This window comes from Botryllus schlosseri, chromosome 10, assembly GCF_051294905.1.
Source record: "Botryllus schlosseri isolate E-star chromosome 10, Bs_hap1, whole genome shotgun sequence".
In the NCBI taxonomy this organism is placed as follows: domain Eukaryota; kingdom Metazoa; phylum Chordata; class Ascidiacea; order Stolidobranchia; family Styelidae; genus Botryllus; species Botryllus schlosseri.
In genome coordinates this window covers 18916253-18937461 of record NC_137245.1, presented here as the reverse complement: position 1 = coordinate 18937461, position 21209 = coordinate 18916253, and the positions used below count along the sequence as shown (strand labels likewise).

Sequence of the window (21209 nt, the reverse complement as noted above, 5' to 3'; positions counted from 1 at the left end):
GGCTCACGTCCTAAAAAATCCGCCAGACCGTGCGCTGATTTCCTTTATACGAGTCCAATTACCACGTACATTTAACCAAAATTTGTAAAAAATAGGACACATTCTCAACAAAGAGCACATTTAGACGTCCTCCGAGAACACTTTCAAAAAAGAGGACAAATCCTCTTAAAAAAGGACGTATGGTAACCCTATAACTACAATGTAAACAGCTGCTCAAACATTTCATGCCTGGAAACTACACAGAATCTATTGATTATCCGGTGAGGAATTTCTAATTGGATCCAGGAACCAAATCACCACCCTCGTGTAATTTTGTGAGATGAATGATTCATGTTTTTCCATCAAATCAGGCATTAGAGCTGGAACGGTAGCTCAAAGCAGTGCCATGTTCACCTTTATCAGGTTTCATCTTTACTAAGAACGGATTTATTCTACCCTTAAATTTTGAGAAATACAACCGTCAAGTATGAGTGATCTCGTTTCTCGCAACCAGAACGCCGTGTCGTAGGCCACGGTGACAGCGCTATGGAAAATCAACGATCGTTTGAAACAGATAATAAAATCACAAAAGACAGTTTCTCTTAAAAAGCCATCACATCTTGCAGTGAGCAATAACTGCTCAAATATAGGCCTACTTCGTAGTTATCTAAGCAGCACACAATGAACCTCGCTTTTCGGAGATGCTGCCGACTGCCAAATTAGTCTATTGATGAGCAGGAATAACTTTGGCAAGTAACAATGGACTTTTCCGGCACAGCTGAATAAATAGACGGCGACCCTGAATTGCCTTTACTGAATCTATTTTGCATTTTTACTGATGACCTAGCTGCTTTATTAATTAGTCGTTTCAACACTATACGCAGCAGTTGCCTTCTAAACCTACACCGCCCGCATTTGCTCTCAGCGCCACCTTACCGCCCAATTTTTTAGCCAGCGCCCCCCAATCGCCCATTTCGTGGCCAGCGCCCCCTTCACGCTGGCGAACGCCCCCAGGGGGGCGCTGGCGCCCACTTTGGGAACCACTGATTTAAAACAAACATGTTTAAAACAAAGCCCTTATTTACAACATGTTTTTTATTGTGTTTTTTAAGCCATGACGTCACCAATATTCAATTGTGACTTCGCAGTGGATTGATATTGACAATTGAAAACATAGGGTAAATATAGCTTCTTTGGCGATATATCTGTACTATTTTGCGGGCTCCAATCATCCCATACCGATATGCGTCGGCTATATCGGGTGGTAATTGTCCGTAGGCTCATACAACATGGTTTTTGGAAAGTATTTACACAATTATAGGATAATTTTACAACTTAAAAAAAACACACCATTCTATTTTTTAAAACACCGTTTGTTTTAAATGTAGCACGGCCTACTTCTACGCTTTTTGTAAGACACCTCTTACGCGGTTGAGATGGCGATGAGGGGCCTAGATAAGCCTCCAACACTTAGGCAGAAATTTTGGAGTCGACCTCCGTCGGACTCGAACCCACACCCATCGGTGTTGTATAGCTGTGGACTATACCACTATCGCAAGTGATAGTCGCCAGGTGATAGTACACCTTCATTTTTGGCTCTAAACCAGAATGAAGCTTGCGGCTGTATAATCTCACCATTAGAAAAACTCGCCTCTCACTTCTCGACTCAAATCATTACAATTATTGCTTGATTCGGGTCCTATTTTCTAAGGATCGCTGTGCCCAGCCCTATGCTACCTACCGTAGATTCTGGCCACTTCAAACATTGCCTCCACGATTGAGGTTTATTGGCTGCTTGCTACGCTTTTTTTCGCGAGCTCGGACATGCGCGCGACCGCCCGCACCGCGTGCTATTGCATTATACTTGTGGTATAATTCCGATGGTTCATATTTTACAAGATCCACTATGCAAGATGCAGCTTTCGCTGTGCTAAAAACGTTTAACAGATGGTGCTGGTGGCGCACGGCGACAGCGTCGTGGGCAACCACTATGATACAGTCTTATTCACGAAACTCCGTTAGCTGGATCACCATTCACCAAGATAGTATTTCGAGAAGCACTTTACTCCATAAATCCTGCATTTTGACCAACTGATATGGGCCTATGTACGCACCGGAATCACAGAAATAGGCAGCAAACACTAGGTTATGACAGACAGTTGTTTCCTGATACTATATTCGACAACAGTCTCGTTGCGTCTCGCTGTGGCTGTCGAATTAAAACACTACTCCAAGTTGTTTCATTATATCGCAATCGTATGGTGTATTGATTTGATAAAAAATATAATAAAATTATCGTGATAAGTTCTGGCACCGGTAGGTTTGGTGTTGATACGCTCCTAGATGTTGATTACGGTGCAATTATCCGAATCGACCAGCCGTACACCAGCACAACCAGGTTGTCGGATACAAGGCTATTGCTACTGCAAATACACTGGTTGATAAATTCTGTATCCCATGTGCTCTGAGATGTGCGACCAACAAGAATACACCAGAATTGTAGGATGCAACAATGAATTGTATCAGCATCGAAAATGATAACAAAATATAAAAAAAATAAAAATATGTCACGAATAAATAAAGGATCGAAACAAATATGCTGAAATAAAAAAATGGGTAAGACGACATTCTTGGCGAAACGTGTGAAAGAAGTAACGTAGAAAAGTATGTCAATTCGTACGAAGACGATACGTTAAAATAAGATTCCCACGGAGTGGCATTGTGAATTATATGCTGAAGATGTACAGTGAAATGGTTAAATATATGCGTGAAGGTATCGATATAACGCCATTGAAAATATTCGTAGCAAGGTAAAGAGTGTAAGACAACGAAACGTGCGTAGCCGTGCCTCCAATATATAATGACTACTTTTCGATGTCATCCGGCGTGCCGCTTGCTTCGCAAGTTTCATTTCATGAATAGCGTTGATAAGCAACCGGTTGTGTGGCATATACGATGTCTGTTCGGAACGTGCCGATACACTGTGAAGAAACTCAGTGGTCCATCGGCTTACGTCATAATAATTCCGCCTTTACGGCTCATTGCACTCGGGTTGCGTCGCCACCGTGACGGCGCGTCTGTCACGATCGGTGTGACTTTGGACATGAATTCGGATGGATGCCCTTGTAGTCGAATACTTGCGAAAAATCGACGTTTTGCCCTTTGAGCTTCACCTTTCGGATGCATCCTCTGAATTTCGTCTTCGTCGTCAGTTGCTTCTGCGCGGTGGCTCGGTCTAAAAAGTAAGCTCGCGGTAATGTTACGGTTTTGACATTTTGAAAAATTTATGGTTAGGTCTTTTAAATGACCAAGTCACGCCGATTGTTCTGGACGTCATGAGATCACGAGGGCCATCTCGCCACTCACCATCTCGCCACCGGGAGGACCCGTCCTTGACTCCACATTACATTACTTTATTTCCAAATTTCACTGAATACCGCAACATATGCTCGGATGGCCTAAATATCTTTCCACGCCAATATTTGATCAATTTTAACTAGCATAAACCAAATGATTACAATTTGAAATATGAAACCAGTATATAAAATATTTATTTTCTGTAGCAAATTTCTTCATTTCGCCATGACGACATTGTACAAAAAATGTACACATCAAGGCCTTAGAGAGAATGGAAACTTCTACGGGAAAGAACAAATCAAGAACAAAGTGCCGTCAGAGGATTAGTTTCGTTCGCGTCATCGAGGTGATTGGGTGATGAGGATTCGACATCAGCAACAACATTTGTCTCCCCACGCCAGCCCGAAATATTTTAATCTCGGAATTAATCAGTGGCGTAGGAAATAGGCTGCCGCCCATTTCTTTCGTTGAAAATTCCGCCTCACCTCACATTTTGCCGCCCCGTCGCCGCCTGCCGCCCATGGCGCAGAGCAATGAGCCCCTACGCCACTGGAAAGAATACAAATGTTTCGACTCAATACAAACTCTACGAATGATAGAGTAGTCCTTTCACAGAAACAATGTCAACGAATAACAATTTTCCCCACCTGGATACCCTCCGATGTAAAGCGGATCGAAAGTATCAGCTGATTTCTGATCGTCTACAGAATTTCGCGGGTTTGAAAAGTAAAGGCCATCGACGGTAAGAGTAAGCTGCTGATGCTGTTTGGTAGCCTTGATTTTGTGCCATTCGCCATCGCATAGCTCGGCACCGTGCAGCTTCGGCGAGTACCTCGTGACTATGTCGCCACCACCGTTGTCGACCCGAAAGAAAACCTGTCGAGCCAAAAGAGAGATATGTTACCAATCGGGATAAATTTTAGGGTCTCAATCCTACAAGTTTCAATTCTAGGCCACACTTGGATACTCCATGTCGCGTTGAAGTTGATGTAAATCAGTGGTTATCAACGACAGGTCCGCGGCAACCTCCCGGTTGAACCACCGGTATTTCTCAATGCTATTGTCGATTCAACTTGTGAGAGGTTGAAGACTTTTCCAACAATTTTGGAATTAAAACACCAAATTTAAGACTGATTTAGAAACTTAGAATGGTTTCACGCGTGATATAGAGTTCATGGTCTAGTCCTGACTTATCCTAGGTCCCAATGTTGAAAATGTTGTACCAAACTGTTTACAAGTAGCCTACAACTTCTTCAGGCTCGATAATACAACTTGTTTAGGGCTAGTAATTTTTTAAGTATACGAAGACTTTTTAAATTAAATTCGAGAAGATCGACAGTATTATTTAGCGATATTTGACAACATTATTATCTAGCAAAACCGAAGTCGCAGCCAAAACCTTCAGAATCGAGTCAATGGTTTTAACAGGACATTGCCCTGAATAAACTTCGACAGAACCGGGCATGGCAGGGGTATTATCAAATATAGAGCAGGAAACTTCTCATCAATTTAAAGTCCGAACTTGTTGTATTGAGCGGCATACTTCTATCGTAACAACATTCTGGGATGATTTTGATTTTTGAAAGTTCACCGGTCCGAATAATTTGTTTTAAAGTGTTACCGGTCAGCAAGATGAAAAGGCTGTGAAAATGGGAACCACTGGTTTAACACAAGTGAAAGTCTAGCTCAGTGGTTCCCAACGTGGGCGATATCGCCCCCCAGGTGGCGATTTGGCGACCTAGGGAGGCGAAAATGACGAAGGGGGCGATAGTGGGGCGAAAATGGACAAAGTGGGCGACGGGGGGCGAAAATAGCGAAGGGGGCGATAGGGGGGCGATGACGCCTCAAAACAGCTGACCTTTTTTTTTAGTCAGCCCACGGAAATTTAGTTACAAAAGTGTCAAATTAGGCTGCGAGCCGTAAAGTTGACTTTTTTTTTAGTCAACCCGCCGGTGATTACAGATTGTATGCCCAATTTTCGGTACGCAAAATTTCTGGGGGGCGATGATCGGTGTTGAGCTTGAAAAGGAGGCGATGGGTCGAAAAAGGTTGGGAACCACTGACTCTAGCTCTAGATCAAGCATACCGTTCCGTTCACTAGTTCCAAAGCCAGTCCGTCGCTTCTGGCAGAATTTGAGATTGACACAAGTACGCCATCTAACGACCACGTTCGAAATTCCATCTCGATATTCATGGTCGGCCCGACCCGATATTGATTGTCTACGCAGAAGAGACCGAATTAATCTCCGAAATATGCATTTAAATTGTCATTATTCCACTTACTGTACACGGCGTACCCATCGCCGTCGAAGTATGCGCCTGCTTCCGAATTCTTGTAGCACAGCCCCACGCCACTGGAAGCCAGTGGTTTACGTAGATCCATTTTCGCCTTGTTAACCGATAAACTACGCACACACGCGTCCAAACTCTTATCGATCTAAAAAAACAATACATGACATAAGGCGCAATGCAACCTTATACAATGCTCGACTATACCCCGCGAAGTCTGGTCAAATCATGGCCTTTAGGTACTCCGCCGACGTATAAGGTCTTCTCGATGTCCAATCGGTTTGCTCCTTTCGGAGACCTGGCAATGTCATACCGGACGTTGTCGATTTTCAAGAACCCCTTCCGCTTCGACCTTGACAAGCGCACCTGTAACACATAATAATGAAAGAAATTATAACATAATATGCATGTACAGACGATTCATTACACACATACACATTACAACACGTGAGAAGAATAAAACACATCAGTCTAACACAATAAATACCGTTTCAATTTCACAATATATAAGGTTCAATTGGTTCTTTGTAACAAGTCAGGATGAAGTGAATGGATTAAACTCAAACTCACCGTGTGCCACTGACCATCGTTGAGCGACTTATTACCCTTCGCCTCTCCGGGCCCCTTGCCGCAGTCAAAACGGAAGACGGGCACTCCGTTGTTCAGTTGTAATGAGAAATAGTCCGACACGGCGTCGCTGGCACCGTACAGCAACAAACCATGCGAGGCATACGTGCGAAATTCGATTTGCATTCGGAACCTGGGCATCGGAAGATAACCATATCAAACACATGTTCAGAATACTCAAAATCATAATCATTACGATTACAAATATCGCATCCTTACTTATGTGAATTAACATTTTCCCGCGCTAGATCTATTCTCGGTACGCAATCACTTTGCTAATATTGATGACGTGTATACTATGTTCACTGGAGCGTAATGATTCACTATTTAGCATGACTTGGTATCACTCCAAGTCAGAGGTGGGCAATGGGCAGTGATCAAGTAGTTTTCGGTATATTATTGCAGGTTTCAAGCAGGTCAAGGATAATAGATCTACTTTCACGTATATGCTCCAGCAGTTATTTAGGGTGAGTTAGGTCAAGTCGAAAGTGTGTTAATTATATCTTAATACCAGATATACTCCTGTTTTATCATGTATGGGCTTCAAGTAGTTTGGCGTGCCTATAAAATGCTTACTATACTAGTAATTGAGTATTAATACCGACTACTATACGAAAGCGTCTGCCCAAGGGAAAGACCACAATGCAAAGTATAAGAAATCATACCGGGCGGATATATTGTCTTCGATGGCAAACTGCATGTGTGAGTAACGGCTCAATCCGAAGCGTTTGTTGGAACCGCGTAGAGTCGTCAGCTGTCCTTCTGCTACGCATCCCGCGGTATTCTAAATGAAAGTCCTCGTATGGTCATTCCGTCATAAAATAAACTTTGGAATATATTGATATTTACAATCGGCGGAGACGTTATATCGATGACGGACACGGACGACGAGGGTCGCACCAATGCTGACGGTGCCACAGATGCAGATGTGTAAGGGGGTATCGTTGATGTCACCGGGGATGTCAACAGTTGCGTTGCCGCCGTGTTTCTTCGTCGCCGTAAGAACGGAATTGTTGGAGTGTGCGCGCAGGTTCCCAAGTAGGATTTGGCGACGCGGGTAAAGTTGTGAAAGTCGATCGGTCTGCAAACAGAAAACTAAGCTGAACTATCTTACAGTCTATCTCAACTTTGTATAGTCAATCCTAATATTCTGTATTCGCTACAAGGCGATCTAGCGCAATTATTTTTGTTATACGAGCTAAGTAGCCAAGTACCAAATGTCGGTGGTACATAGAGATGGTCAGTAACGAAGTAGCCTACTTCTAATTTGTTGCACCACTTATTACACCAGTGGTTGTGATTTTCGACTACTTCCACGTTCCACTAATATGCTTACCAGTTTCCAGTGTTTAGGCAACACTGGGCATAGAATACATACTTTACTACTTACTTAAAAATCGCTACATCTATACTTGAACATAAGTAGAAGTTGATGGCGTTACTTCTACTTCTATCAGAGTACTAACAAATGACTACATTGCACCACTCTGGTGCTCTATACGCTTAAAGCGCAAATGCTGCCAGATTGTTGGGTGTATTGGATGCCGCCATACGATAAAATGTACGTGACGCGGTGGTGTAATCATGTAATGATATCACATACATACCATGACGCCACATATGTAAAACGTTAGCCTTAGCATATGGCTGGAATTGCTAAAGCCTTTCTTGGTCGCTAGTTAAGACACAGCAATTGCGCACAGCCAGTGATGGGATCTTAGTTATATTTCTTACCCGTTCGTGACCACTTCTCTCACACAGCCTTGAAGCGACGCCACACTACCGGCCATGTCTCTTACGCGGATCGAGTCCGGAACCCCGCCCACGTATAGCCTGCTGGTTTCGAGCTGAAGTTTACCGCCCCGCGCTAATTTACCGCTCACGACGCTGGCCACGTTGTCGTCCACTATCAGCTGAATCCTGAGAAATCCAGAGCGATATTACAATACATATTATGTTCACATGAAGGACGCAGAGTTGGCCTAATCGAAAGGCAGGTGCGACTTGCCTGGCGGCATTGAAACTAAATCAAAGGAAGTTGAAACACGAAAGGCTTTGACGGAAATGAGGATAAATCTGAACATACCAGACGGATGAATACTAGTCGGCGATCGATATTACCGGACCACCATCTCGGATAACTAATTCGTCTACCGACACATGTTTTTTTCATTTATGTTGTTTTCCGTTACTTTTAAGTCAGCTTACATACTTCTTGCTTACATGTTCTAGCGAAACCGAGGTGGCTATTTGATTGAAAGGCTACCCCAACCCGTTTTGATTCCTTGCTATCCTTTCATTTTATCAGAATCATATGGTGATTTCAATTGATGGAAATAATTGATATACGAGATCAACTGAGATGAGGTTGGATTTTAATTAGAATAAAATTAATTTGGTATTATCAGCCAGATTTCTTGCTAGACGTGAATTGGATTTGGACACAATAGTTTGAATAATTTCCAATCTTCGAGCAAATTTTGAATTCACTTGAGTCAGTTCGGGACATGGACTGGCATATATGCGTGATAAAAGATGTCTTCCGGATTTGGTTTTAGACCCGGATATGAAATGTCATTCCAAAACAGGATGTGGAGTAAAGCTCCCGTCTCTCCAAGATAACAAGAAGCCTACTCTCAAATCAGCTTACTGCGGATGATATACAATTATTAATTACTAATTTACACTCACAGATCGTCTTCGCGCTTCAGCAGCGCCGTGTGTTCCGCTCCGTCGCTGTAAGAATTCAAAGCGGACCTCAACACCAGCGGCTCGCCAGACACCGCTCTCAGGCGCGCTTCGATGTAACCTTCCCGCAACGACAGCGAGTAGAAGTTCTGTCAATGAAGGTGGAGGATAAGATCCGACACGCACACGTCAAACGCATTTTCAAGTTACCGTCTTGGTATGGCGCCTTTTACGCCGTCTTCTAGTTGGCGATTCGTCCGTTGCCAACATCAATATGGCGTCAGGTTCTCGGGAGTTGAAAGTGATCGACACCGAGCCCGCTACTGGTAAGGAATGTCCCGGGACCTCAACGAACCCGCCTTCGGTGATACCGATATCACGGGACACCTGCGAGAGAAAAGGTACCCCGATAGAGTCGCGAAGAAGTAGTGAAGTCACCGCATTTTTGTCAATGCTGCTGCTTATGCTCTCAATGACATCGGCGTTCGAGACACCATTAGAATACACATCATGTCAACCCCAAGGAAGGTCATATGAAAACAGTTGTTCGAGTGTCGAGTTGTTATCGAATCGTAAGCGTGATCGTTGGAATTCAACCGAATGGAAGAGGTGATCAGTAAGGAGATATCTCTACAATTTTACAATACTCAATTGCAGTTTGCCTACTTGCGCTACTGACGTTCTAACCCGTTGGTTTTAAACTATTAAGTATATAGTTTTTAAATAAGTTTCCATCATGTTTGGTGAAGTGGGTGACATTGTCTTGGTGACCAAACGAAGTAGCTCCGGTATCATTGGAACTGATGATTTTCGACAAGTAACCCTATTCGCATTGCCATCAGTCCTTTGTGTTTGCTGCTGGTGTATTTTTGAACTCGAAAGTAGCCAGTGCAGATATATATACTATTGAAAGTAAATGCGACGGCTCAACCAAATCTACTCTTTTGAAACTATTTACTTGAATATTTTTAAGGCCTCTTACTTAATACTTCTTCTTGGAGTAGTTTTGGCTTGTTTTGAAAATAGCTACGTTGACGTCTACTTGTAATTGAGCAAAAATTCACGGTATCATTTCTACTTGAGTAACAATGCTGACTCCTTTGACCAACTCTACCCATTCAACCACACGTGTAGTGTACCTTTATTTATTTATTTATTTAATTTACGCAGTGCACATTTCCAAAAAACCTACACTCACCATTTCCGGGCACGTTCTCTCGACTTGCGAAAACCTCAAGACATTCCATGCACCGGCTAGAAACTGGCGTCTGTTCCACAGTCTGAAGTCACGCAGACATCCGATGAAGCCGTCTTTCTGTGCGATCGGTCTACAAACAATAACGTCCGTCACAGAACTGTATCCAATGGAACAGTGGTTCCTGGATCAAAATGAAATTACTACAGTACCATACACATACATTATAGAATGAGTGGAACAGGCACTACAGACAGACACGCAGTCGGAAATAACACATAACTAGATTACTTCGGAAGACACCAACAATCAGGTCATACATAAAGGTTCGCACAAGCAGAACAGTTGAAGGTTATAGATTTCATTTGGGGTCACTAAAGCGCTCATATCAAGTCATTAAGAACAGCCAACAAACAGAAAAGGCTGGTTTTAGATCGATATCCCATGCTTAAAACTTGCATTACCGCAATGTTAGGTTAACACAAGCCAAAAAACGTTTATTTTGTATCGACACCATATTTAGATGTTGGTTAGTCTTGTAAGCAAGTAATGATTGAGAAACAGCATAAACGTGTGTAACTGACAAGGTATTATGTGATAGCAGTTAGTTACACTTGAAAGCAAAGATAACTTCTAACTAGTATCATGATATCGTTAATTGTTATTCACCAACCCAACGGACGCATACTCTCATACCTGATAGGAAAATGATATACGGTCCTGTTCAAAAATTAGCTCGATCAGGCAAATCAGATTGCGTTAAAACAATGAACATGCAAGGGAAATAGTTCCCCCTTATAAAACTATCGTATACCAGAGTTATATATCACTGCTCGTCCTTACGCCGATGTCTCTATGAAGTCCCGAGTGGGCTAAATTGGCTACTTTCGCTACGAAATAGACAAACCTACTTTTACCATTACGTTTATGATCGTACTTTAACAGCAATAGACTCCTCATATGGAAGGAATCTAATAATTACGAAACATATCAACAAATGATAGCGACGACATTAATATATAAAGAATCACAAGCTCTATCGTATATCCAATGGTAAATATGAGCCATGGGTAAATCTGATATCTCAGGGGAACGGAACCCATAGGCTGCAGTTTCTGCCACGATAAATGTAATACTTACGCAAGAATGCGATCGCTCGGACATCCTCCAACGCAAACCAGATCGTCATTCGACATGTTCAGGTGGCCGTCACTTCCGGTGATTATGGTTTCGTAGTGTTCCACCCGACTAATCTTGTCTCTCATGCTGATTCTCGCTGCAACGAAATGATATCAACTTCATCACGTTTCTAGACGGTATATTAGGGTTGCATTTATAACAAAAATCAATCATATTTAAAAAAGGCCTTTCTTTAAAACATGTTTTTATTGTTGTTGTTTCTGTTTGTTTTTAAGCCATGACGTCACGAATATGCTATTGTGACGTCATTGTGGATTGACATTGACAATTGAAAATATAAGGTAAATATAGCTCCTTTGACGAAATATTTACAAACTATATAGCTGTTGAACCGACTATTTTGAGGGTTCCAACCATACAGTATCGTATACGTCGTCTATATCGGGTGGTAATTGTCTGTAGGATCATACAAAATGTTTTTTAAGGCCCTTGTTTAACCATTGTTATAAATGCAACCATTCGGTATATAGTTGACACATAATTCTGTGCATAACTACCCACAATATCTTGTTCTATAGGCCCTCGTCCTATCCCATATGGCAGTTCTCACAGTAACGAAACGTGGTCAACATCATTACGTTTCTATACAGTATATAAGTAACACATTACTTATGAGGTATATATAAATCTAGACATAATGCTGTTTGAAATAGGCCCAAATCGTATTTATCCAATACCTGCCGAAACTTTACTACACTTATGAGAGGCATATATGCTTAGCACATCAAACACGACTAGCAAATCTTCAAACCTTGTTGTGGTGTGCCAAGAAAACTAGTTTCGGATGACGAATGTGTGAAAACACGCAACTGACCTCTTCCCAGGAAGCGGCTAAATCGCAAGCCAAACCACTCTCCGTCGTTGTATTTCTTCTCGCTCCGCAACGTGTTTATCCCGGTGCCGAGGTCGATGTGTGCTACCACCCGACCGTCCACTAGCTCGATGAGAAGGAAATCGCCCTGAAAAGTAAAACCCGGTTCACGATGACAAATTCACTATGCAAATTTATTGACTAAACACCGCACGAGCATTGGAATCCTCGTATCAATAGTCCAGTAGCCTACCATGGATTTGGGTACTCACTGCCGGGGGTTATGTTTAAGGTTGCATCTCTATTCTCCATTGTTTGCCAGTTTCAGAGATATGTAAAAACTCACTGATATTGAAGAGCCCATATAGACAAGGATGCCGTCCGCATTGACCGTTCTGATCGTCAAATCAACGATGTTGACATTGGTAGCGAACATTCTCGGGTATAATTGAATCAGCGAGTAGCTTTTTCCGTTAAATCCGTACACGCGATTTGAAGATTCTTCAACAGGCCTGCGCGATTGTACGGTGTAACTAAGGAAAGTGACGGAAAGTCAATGCGAAGTAACCACTCACGGAGAGCTGCAACTCGCGCAATGCGTATGATCGCTGATTTCGCGGAAATTCCATAAACCGATCGACTTGCGTTGAAGAGAGGAATACCCGAAGCAACCAGTGTAGGAATGTACCGGTATATCTTTCGGAAGCTACACGAAAGGCGGTCGTATGATAATAATATGGATGAAAATAGAGCTTCAATAGTTTGTAGTATCACATAACACATACAGCGATGTCACTTATATGTGATATGGATACTATATGGATCGTGCATGGTTATGGCCTTCCTGGGCAATATAATCAATGGGGGTATCTTTTGAAGACACTCATACATCTAAGCACGTGATTTGTTCGCGACCACTTCTCCTTATATGCTCAAACAAAATTGCAGCATTTGGGTCTTGCTTGTAGCATAAGAAAGCGACTGTTTAGTGTTTATGTATGTTGTGCTAACAATAGCGACCAAATTCTATTTACAATTATAAATTAAGTGGGAATCATCTACGATCATTTTCCAGATGAAAATAGCAACTAGGTTGCAAGTGGGGTTAAAATTGTTATTATTGCTTGTAACAATTTTATGAGGCTTTTCCCAGTCATGCTAGGAATTGTTCTTCCTCATATTGCATTGAGGTAATTATAGATGATATTACCTTCATCTCATCGGGAACACCCCCGACATACATCATATCCGATTCGTTAATATTCAAGACCACCGCGTCACCAACACTTCTTCCAATTGCAGACCGGACCGTCGCTGATTTGTTTGACATCGCAAAAACGGTGGCGTTCAATTCCTGATCTTTCCTAAAAATAACGAGGAAAACCGTGACATTTAGCAAATGATGTCCCGTTTATGTGACGAAATATGAATAATAGGTAAGATAATCTTCAATCCAAATGGGTTCGCCTCCGTACCTCACGATTTCAATCTGAAACCAGTCTTCGCTTTTCGTATCATTCTTCACCGCATAGACGGGATTGACTAGGTTTCCCTGGCCGGAGCCAAGATCCCACGAGACGTGTACCAGTCCATTTTGTGAATAGACCAATATGTAATCCCCCTGCTTAAATAAATCATGGTACTGATGCAAAAAATAAAAGTACAACAGGACGCGCTACCTGACGCATGTGGCCTGCGTAGAAAAGTGTGTTGTCTTTGGTTTCTGGCATCACTCGAAGCACAATTTCTGTAATCCTGCTCGGCTTCAATTTAGGCGCATACTTCATCACGCATTCGCCTTGGGATTTCACAGACGCGGCTTGGATCTGAAGTAAAACGGATTTTCAGATCTTGTAGCGAAACGGACATATAATAGGGTTGCCATAGGCAACGTCCTCTTTTAAGAGGATTTGTCATATTTTTTGACTTTTTGAAAGTGTCCTCGGAGGACGCCCAAATGTCCTCTTTTTGAGAATTTTGTTTAAATATTGGGTAAAATTCGAGTGAGATACAGTAAATGAGCACCGAAGTAACGCTCCGGCGACTATTTTGGGAGCTGAGCTGGAAAGTTGACCTGTTATTTTTTAGTCAACCAACTGATAATGTGAAATAAAAACTGTATTTTAGGAGCTCGGACAGAAACTTGGCCTGTTTTTTCAGTCAACCGACCACGAAGTGCAAAAATTTTACCATTTTTTCAGGATTTTGCAATCTTGAAAAAGTGTATTCTTTTCATATTTCCAAAATATGGTAAACATAACTTATAACCCATGAAGTATAAGCGTACATATCCAGCTTTCATACGCGATTCTTCAATCTGTCGACGGAGCTCCGTTATTTTTCTTCGCACGTGATCGCTCAGCACTTTCACATTCATTTGCTTCTTTTTTGCTTCAGCGACTTCAGTTGCAGTAAGGTTCAGAGTGTCAGGGGATGATTTAACTGCAAAAAACGTGGAATTAAACAATTGCAATAAAGGAGAGATCAGAAGGCATTCGAGAGATATTCAAATGATTGCGAGAAAATCACCGTTAAATAATGAAAAAGGATGCTGCTACGGTATCGAGACAATAATACGCATTGGAAGAGGATTACGAGAGTTTATACGCACTTTTAGAAGAAATGTCACCAACAATATTCTCATATTGATTAGCGGTGTTCAAATCATCCTGCAGATCGGACACTGTGCTTTCCTTTTGCCTAATGCCTTCGAGTACTTGTTCTGTAATTCTGTTCGCGTCTTTTCCAATGGTAAGGGCCGTGTTGATTTCGCTTTGATCCACATCTAAAATGAATAAGAATGAACAAATAAACTATCCTATCAATGCCAATGACGTATTCGATCGCATAATTATATAACACTGTGTAGAAATTGGCGTAGCACAAGTGAAGCAACCTGTAACTTATAGGTTGTTTCATCATTCTGATATCACGATCTAACATGAATCTTTTTCTGTTAAATTGTTGTTGCTTTGCCCGGTCAATTTCGCCCGAGTGCGATAGCCCCATTTCTTACTTTCGCCCATATTTTCCAATCGATTCCTGATGTTGGACACCATTCCGCGAAGTTGGTCAACGGTATCGTTTTTACTTGTGGCTCGGCTCTTCAAGATTTGTATCTGTCGTTTTTTCTCTAAAATAAGAAAGCATGATTAGTTTTTTAAACGCAATCTCAGATGTGCACAAACCTTGCATACTTTTCCGGGTACGTTTAGCCACTGCCTGAATTTCTGAGTATTCACGCAGGTCAAGCTCCTGACAATGCAAGGAAAAGATAGTAAAATACTGCTTATGTACCTAGGAAACCGCGGATATGATTTCTCGAAATACACTTAATCTATATCAGGTTGTTTATCAGCTACACAGTTATAGCAAATATAACTTGCTATTGTTGGTGTTTTAGTATGCACAGTGTGTTGATATCTATTGTTATAAGTATTGTAAAGTAGACCACTTTCACTTACTGGAAGGGGGGCGCTTGCAAGTAACTGTAGAGCCGCATCCGATTCAAGTTCAGCAGAAGTAACAATGCCGTCAATCTTCTCGTAGCGCGTTGCCGCCTCTGTTACGTCACGGGTCATTCTTCGTATAATGTCGGCGTTCCTGATCAACGACAAGTTTGCGAGTTACGGCGACCTAATACACTTGAGCTATAAACAGGCAAGTGGAAACTCACTGTTGGGCGTATTCAGATTCGATTTCGAACTGGTGTGTTGTGTTTTGAGCTGTTCGCGTGAGGTCTCCGAACATGATCAACTGCATTTGCGCCACGGCCTTCTTGTCGGACTCGCGTTTCAGCTCCTCCAGAGTTACTTTCAGCGCGGCGCTTTGCTCTTGAATTTCCTATCGGAAATAATTGGGCCAGTCATGAGTTTACAATAGTATGAATCTCTATTAGTACCGGCGTAGCGAATTTTCCTCGGATTTGGAATGGTAGACAATGCTCACTAGACAGTTGTAACTTCAGTCAACGACAAGTTTCATCTATATTTGTTCAAATCGAAAATAAATCCGAGAATGATGAGTCGTAAATATGTCCGGGTTTGGATATCCCAAATAGAAAACTTGGGGGTAATCAAACAGATGTCTATAGCAATGTTGTTTGATAAACGCAAATACGTTTCGATGAAAAAATAACCACATAATTTAGTACCTGAACTCTCAATCCCCGTACACTAGAGGCGAACATTGCGTGTTTCGACGATCAGGAACTCAGGTATACTGCGCTTTCTAGTATAGGATATGGCTTTCACTTCCATTACAACCAGTGAAACTTAGCCAAATACGCCGATGCATATATATATCCCACAGTGGGTGTGGGTTTTGTTACCGCGTGACACCGCAAGAAGGTTCACGTAAGCAGGGCTAGATACACCCGCGGGATATATCTCTATACGAATTGATTGGTGACCCGTTTTTACCCATTAGAAGGCAGAATTATGTACAGGAAATAACCGTTGGTCTGATTTGCACAATACGATGTAGTGATATATGATTAATATACCTACTTTCCACCCGTGGATTTACAGTGTATCCATCTTCATTACCAGTCAGTCTCATTTATCCTACATGCCTAATATACTTCGCAACTCCGACTTACCGATATCATGGTCCTCGTTCGTCTCATGGCATTCTGGGTCTCATCCACGGCTGCCACGCTCCGGTTCTTCATGTTGATCACGATAGAAATATTATTTCCCAGGCTCTCGATTTCGGCCTATAAAATTATAGATATAAAGGAAGGGAATCTTAAATTAAAAAGTCACACTTACCGATAACTGTCTGATGGTTTCGCCGTTCATGTCATTCAAGCTCTCGGTGTGTTCGACCAGCTGAGTTGCGATTCTTATTTTCCCTCTCAAATCCGCGAGTTTGCTCTTCACGATTTGCGTCGTGTTCGAGAGAATAGGAAAACTGTCGCTGCGTCGCCTCTCTACTTTTTCAAGGAAGTCGCGCGTGACGCGCTCCAGAAACTTGCGGGACAGCCTAAACCGAGAGGATTCAATGCAACGGATTTCATTGAAAGACGTGAACCGATAAATTTCTAACTGTGTGCAGGCCTATACATTGCGTTGTTATTGTAAAGTAGGTCAATTATAGGCCAAAAGGAGATATGATCATGATCAGCAAGAGTATGTAACTCCTCGAGGATTTCTACTTCTATTAGGTAGTTTCGGTATGTCTTGGAAATTGATACTTCTTCTAGCAATTCTAAAGAAATTTAGGTTACTTCTACGCGAGTTGCAACGCTGACAACTTTAACCACCTCTGGCCGACAGTCTCTGCCGACTCTACATCAATGTAACTAGCCAATATAGTGTTTAGCACATACTTCAGCTCTCTTTTGGCATTCGCAGCATATCGCGACAGCTTCCTGCTCTTCATCTCGGACACCATGCTAACCATTCGTGAAGTCACTTCCATGCCGTCGAAGTCGATTTCCTCTCCCATGCGGTCCACCAGACTTTGCATATTAGCGGACACTGCCTCGCTTTCATTGAACGCTCTGTCGAAGACTTTTACCTTTTTCACAAGGCTTTTTTGCCTGGAGTCACGTTCTCGAAAAGTTCCAATTCCTTCCAGGTAGCAAGCGTAAGACTACAAATTCAATGCACAATAATTCGAGATCTATATACGCATGGTAACTATCTAGTATAAATCATGTTACCTTGGCTACGGATTCATCGATGATCGCTGCGATGGGTCTCATTTTATCGTAGGCTGCGTCGACAGAGGTCATGCTGTCGACATGACGTGTCATTGCTTTATCGACATCCATCTGTGATTTGGTAAAAGTAACATATACACCTCTTGATCAAGTATAGGCGGTCAAAAGTGTATCAACATTTTGAATTAAAGATCAAAAGATGTAGATTAGCTACTAAATCCCTGGACTGGACTGTATTAAGACTACGGGATTGCGATCTGCCTTCGAGAGGACATTGAAAATATTTTGTTCAAACAACTGTCAAAACAATAATTCATACTAATTTCAGGTTTATGTGGTCAAATATGAATGGATTGAATATACAGTAGGGCCTACAATCTACATGTTACCGTCCGTAGGTTGACCAAGACCACTGAACCAGGAATCGAGAGATGTGTATAAAGAAAGGAGAAACGAGAGAACCTTCGGACGTTTCTAGTTCTCTCACCTGCAAGTCAGAAGATTCATTCCCAACACGCATCAGTTTGCTCCACGGCGGCGGAAGCATATTTTCAAACTTGACTGATCTGACCTCTTCCGTAATATTCTCAGCGTCATTGAGGAGATCACCAACGCATCCTTGGTCACACTCTGTACAAATTAACTCAAACATTATACGGTTTCAAAGTAAGGAGACAGGACGCTTCCCATACTTATACATCCATCCTCTGTGATAGCATGTTTCGGACGACATCGATCGCATATTTTCCCAGTCACCCCAGACACGCAGTTACATTGACCCGTCGAACTGTCACAGATTTGATCACGCGATCCCGACGGATTACACCCACATTTTTTACATCGATTACCCGGCACGTTTGGACTCCCGTAGTAACCAGGTGAGCATCTATTCACAACCGAAGAAAAGGCGTTAGCTCGCAGTTTAACATTATGATTCAGGACATACCTATCACAATGTGGTCCTTCGTATCCCGGAAAGCAGTTATCACACACGTAGGTTGCGCCCGACCCGATTGGACGACAAGTCCTACTGTAGCTATTCCCGGCTGATTGCTGGGGACATGCGCATTTCTCGCATACCGGACCGTGGCTGGTAGACCTCATATAATATCCACTTTTGCAGCGGTCGCATCGGTCCCCTTCGAAATGATCGCGACAATTCTGTGGAGGCGAAAGAACGAGTGAAAATACTCAACATACAACCGATATTTACACTCAACGCACCAAGCATTTTCCTGAATCGGCCTCGCAGGTATCACTTTTCCCGTTGCATGCGCAAGGTCGACATTCACCGAGGTATTTTCCGGTTTGGAGACGCGTGTATCCTCTGTCGCAGATCTGTATATCACATGCCGATATGCATTGAACTGAATTTTGAATAGGGCAGCGTGATAGCAATCAATATCCCTCCAAGAGATTTATTGAACAATTGACCGTGTACCATGAAGTGAATGCGCTAAATTCGATATCTGCTGTGTTGCAAACTTGTATTCATGTCAAGTCAGATGTGTTTTCATGACAAAATATCCAGAATACGGGCAGCGTGCACGCAATATACCTGACACGACAGTCCTGTGTATCCTGGCGGGCATGAACATTCCTCGACTCCGTATGCCATCGGTCCGTTCGATGAGGTCGAGGCGTCTCCACGCCCGTCACCGGAGCCTTCCATAGCAATGTCCAAAGTCACATCACTTAGTCTAAATATATAAATCGCTATAGAATATCACAGGGTAAAGTAACAGGTAACTCGGTAATCTTACCGTGACTGGACGATCATATTGCCATAGGTAGCCTTTATCATAAGATAATCGATGTCATCAATAGTCATCATAAAGTCTGCTCTCTGTACCGGTCGGTTGCTATCCACGTAGGTCCATCCACTCTGTACAGAATGGTACATCGTAAGAAAAACGAGAGAGAAATGAATATATTGACATGTTTCTCCGCCGAGTCGAAGGATACATTTTAAAACGAGAGAAATTAAAAATAGTGAATTCAAAACGAGAGAATCCAAAAATAGATTCAATGTTTTATCTCTATATTATGCCATGGATCCTACTCCCATAGTATGTGTTATCGAAAAGACACTGGAAAGGCCATCGGGAGATATTTCGGAGTGCAGTTGAATATATCGGCTGAGAAGCTAGTGATCAACTATAACACACGCACCTCTCTCATGGATACAGAAAACGCTGTGATCTGTCCAATTTCTGGTTCCGGTAAATGATACCCTATGGCCGAGCTGCTATGTTTTCCTCGCATGACCACAGATGGTGATCCAGCGTACGGAGAAGTACCAAGCTTTGCGATGAAATACACGGAGAATGAGAGCTTTCCTCCGTACGAGAGCAACTACAACAAAAGAGTATAACGGCATGTGCGAGCTGCATGCAAGAGAAAAGAATAAATTGCAAAAAAATCATTCATTAAATACAAATGAAGGTGACAAAGCCTGTCGGTTTACCTTGTTCCCGTTAAACTGCGGAGGTAATCGCCAGTAATAGAGTGTGTATCCAAGGCTCCGTTTGACGACTGTAGGATCCATAGACGCCGACGAAGCCGACATCAACACTCCATTGGTTGTTGATCTCGTGTTAAACCGATTTGCTAGCGCAACTCGAGTTAGTGCAGACAGCGAAACCTGCAAAAGCAATGAAATGAATCACATTGATACAGCGCAGCGAACTCCTTGACAATATGGGTACAAATACGCTACCGGATCATAAGCAACCCCGGTAAGGTGACAGGTCGTCGTTGCATTCAATTATAGTTCGGGAAAAAGGAATTTCCCCATGGTCTTATACGACACCCTCGACACAAACAAATATAGTAGAATACGTGCATAATTCTACGGCAATATATGTTTGTCCATACCACACCAAGGCCACCCAGTAGAGCAATCGTTCGGCATGCAACACCATTATAAATTACAAGACATTATATATTCATATTTAGACAGAATTTCCAAGTTTTGGTACATAAACGATGGATATAGCTGTGGTGGTTTGAATCCAATTTTGTATTATCCGGAACAAAGAATTCGTTGATACTTATATTGAAGATGATAGTGTCATAGAGTGTTGTGTAGAACATCCGAAGTTCGGCTCAATACAGTCTGTAATAACTGCAACAAAAGTCTAACCCGGCTCTGTGTGCAACCTGCATCTGAGCCCTACTCTATTCATCAGTGAACCAATGAACCATGCATATACGTGTAATGATAAAATACAGCCATGCTTTTATTCAAAGCATAGTGTACGTTGAAGAGCAATTTACGGGCCTAATTCCTCACCACGATTTCCATTGGATCTGACATAACAATCTATAACACGGAGGAAACAAAGAATGAATGAACGCAGCCACGGATAACCTGGTGATGTCAAACGGAATGC

At 42.3% G+C, this 21209-nt stretch overlaps 1 protein-coding gene across 6 annotated transcripts in view; it reads right to left on the bottom strand.

The window, feature by feature from the left end:
• Window positions 1-2476: 2476 nt before the first annotated feature.
• LOC145448862 (laminin subunit alpha-2-like) overlaps window positions 2477-21209 on the bottom strand; it is a 61278-nt gene continuing 42545 nt past the window's right edge. For 3 of the 6 annotated variants that reach the window (XM_080327309.1, XM_080327304.1, XM_080327310.1), the window contains 39 exons: window positions 21110-21139; window positions 20282-20458; window positions 19987-20169; window positions 19578-19699; window positions 19373-19514; window positions 19039-19152; window positions 18761-18975; window positions 18507-18700; window positions 18302-18444; window positions 17815-17925; window positions 17479-17744; window positions 16919-17132; window positions 16747-16863; window positions 15823-15989; window positions 15611-15749; window positions 15335-15401; window positions 15163-15279; window positions 14758-14931; window positions 14434-14588; window positions 13826-13972; window positions 13622-13770; window positions 13357-13510; window positions 12722-12852; window positions 12493-12658; window positions 12150-12294; window positions 11276-11411; window positions 10832-10855; window positions 10139-10268; window positions 9151-9327; window positions 8944-9089; window positions 7987-8172; window positions 7102-7333; window positions 6918-7036; window positions 6196-6385; window positions 5833-5991; window positions 5620-5773; window positions 5423-5556; window positions 3984-4212; window positions 2477-3214 (listed from right to left, as the gene is read on the bottom strand). In XM_080327309.1, coding sequence (XP_080183435.1) covers window positions 3060-3214; window positions 3984-4212; window positions 5423-5556; window positions 5620-5773; window positions 5833-5991; window positions 6196-6385; window positions 6918-7036; window positions 7102-7333; window positions 7987-8172; window positions 8944-9089; window positions 9151-9327; window positions 10139-10268; window positions 10832-10855; window positions 11276-11411; window positions 12150-12294; window positions 12493-12658; window positions 12722-12852; window positions 13357-13510; window positions 13622-13770; window positions 13826-13972; window positions 14434-14588; window positions 14758-14931; window positions 15163-15279; window positions 15335-15401; window positions 15611-15749; window positions 15823-15989; window positions 16747-16863; window positions 16919-17132; window positions 17479-17744; window positions 17815-17925; window positions 18302-18444; window positions 18507-18700; window positions 18761-18975; window positions 19039-19152; window positions 19373-19514; window positions 19578-19699; window positions 19987-20169; window positions 20282-20458; window positions 21110-21139 — 5910 coding nt within the window. In that variant the 3' untranslated portion in view covers window positions 2477-3059. The remainder of the gene's footprint in view (window positions 3215-3983; window positions 4213-5422; window positions 5557-5619; window positions 5774-5832; window positions 5992-6195; window positions 6386-6917; window positions 7037-7101; window positions 7334-7986; window positions 8173-8943; window positions 9090-9150; window positions 9328-10138; window positions 10269-10831; window positions 10856-11275; window positions 11412-12149; window positions 12295-12492; window positions 12659-12721; window positions 12853-13356; window positions 13511-13621; window positions 13771-13825; window positions 13973-14433; window positions 14589-14757; window positions 14932-15162; window positions 15280-15334; window positions 15402-15610; window positions 15750-15822; window positions 15990-16746; window positions 16864-16918; window positions 17133-17478; window positions 17745-17814; window positions 17926-18301; window positions 18445-18506; window positions 18701-18760; window positions 18976-19038; window positions 19153-19372; window positions 19515-19577; window positions 19700-19986; window positions 20170-20281; window positions 20459-21109; window positions 21140-21209) is intronic. The other 3 variants (XM_080327306.1, XM_080327307.1, XM_080327308.1) reach the window with 3 other exon arrangements.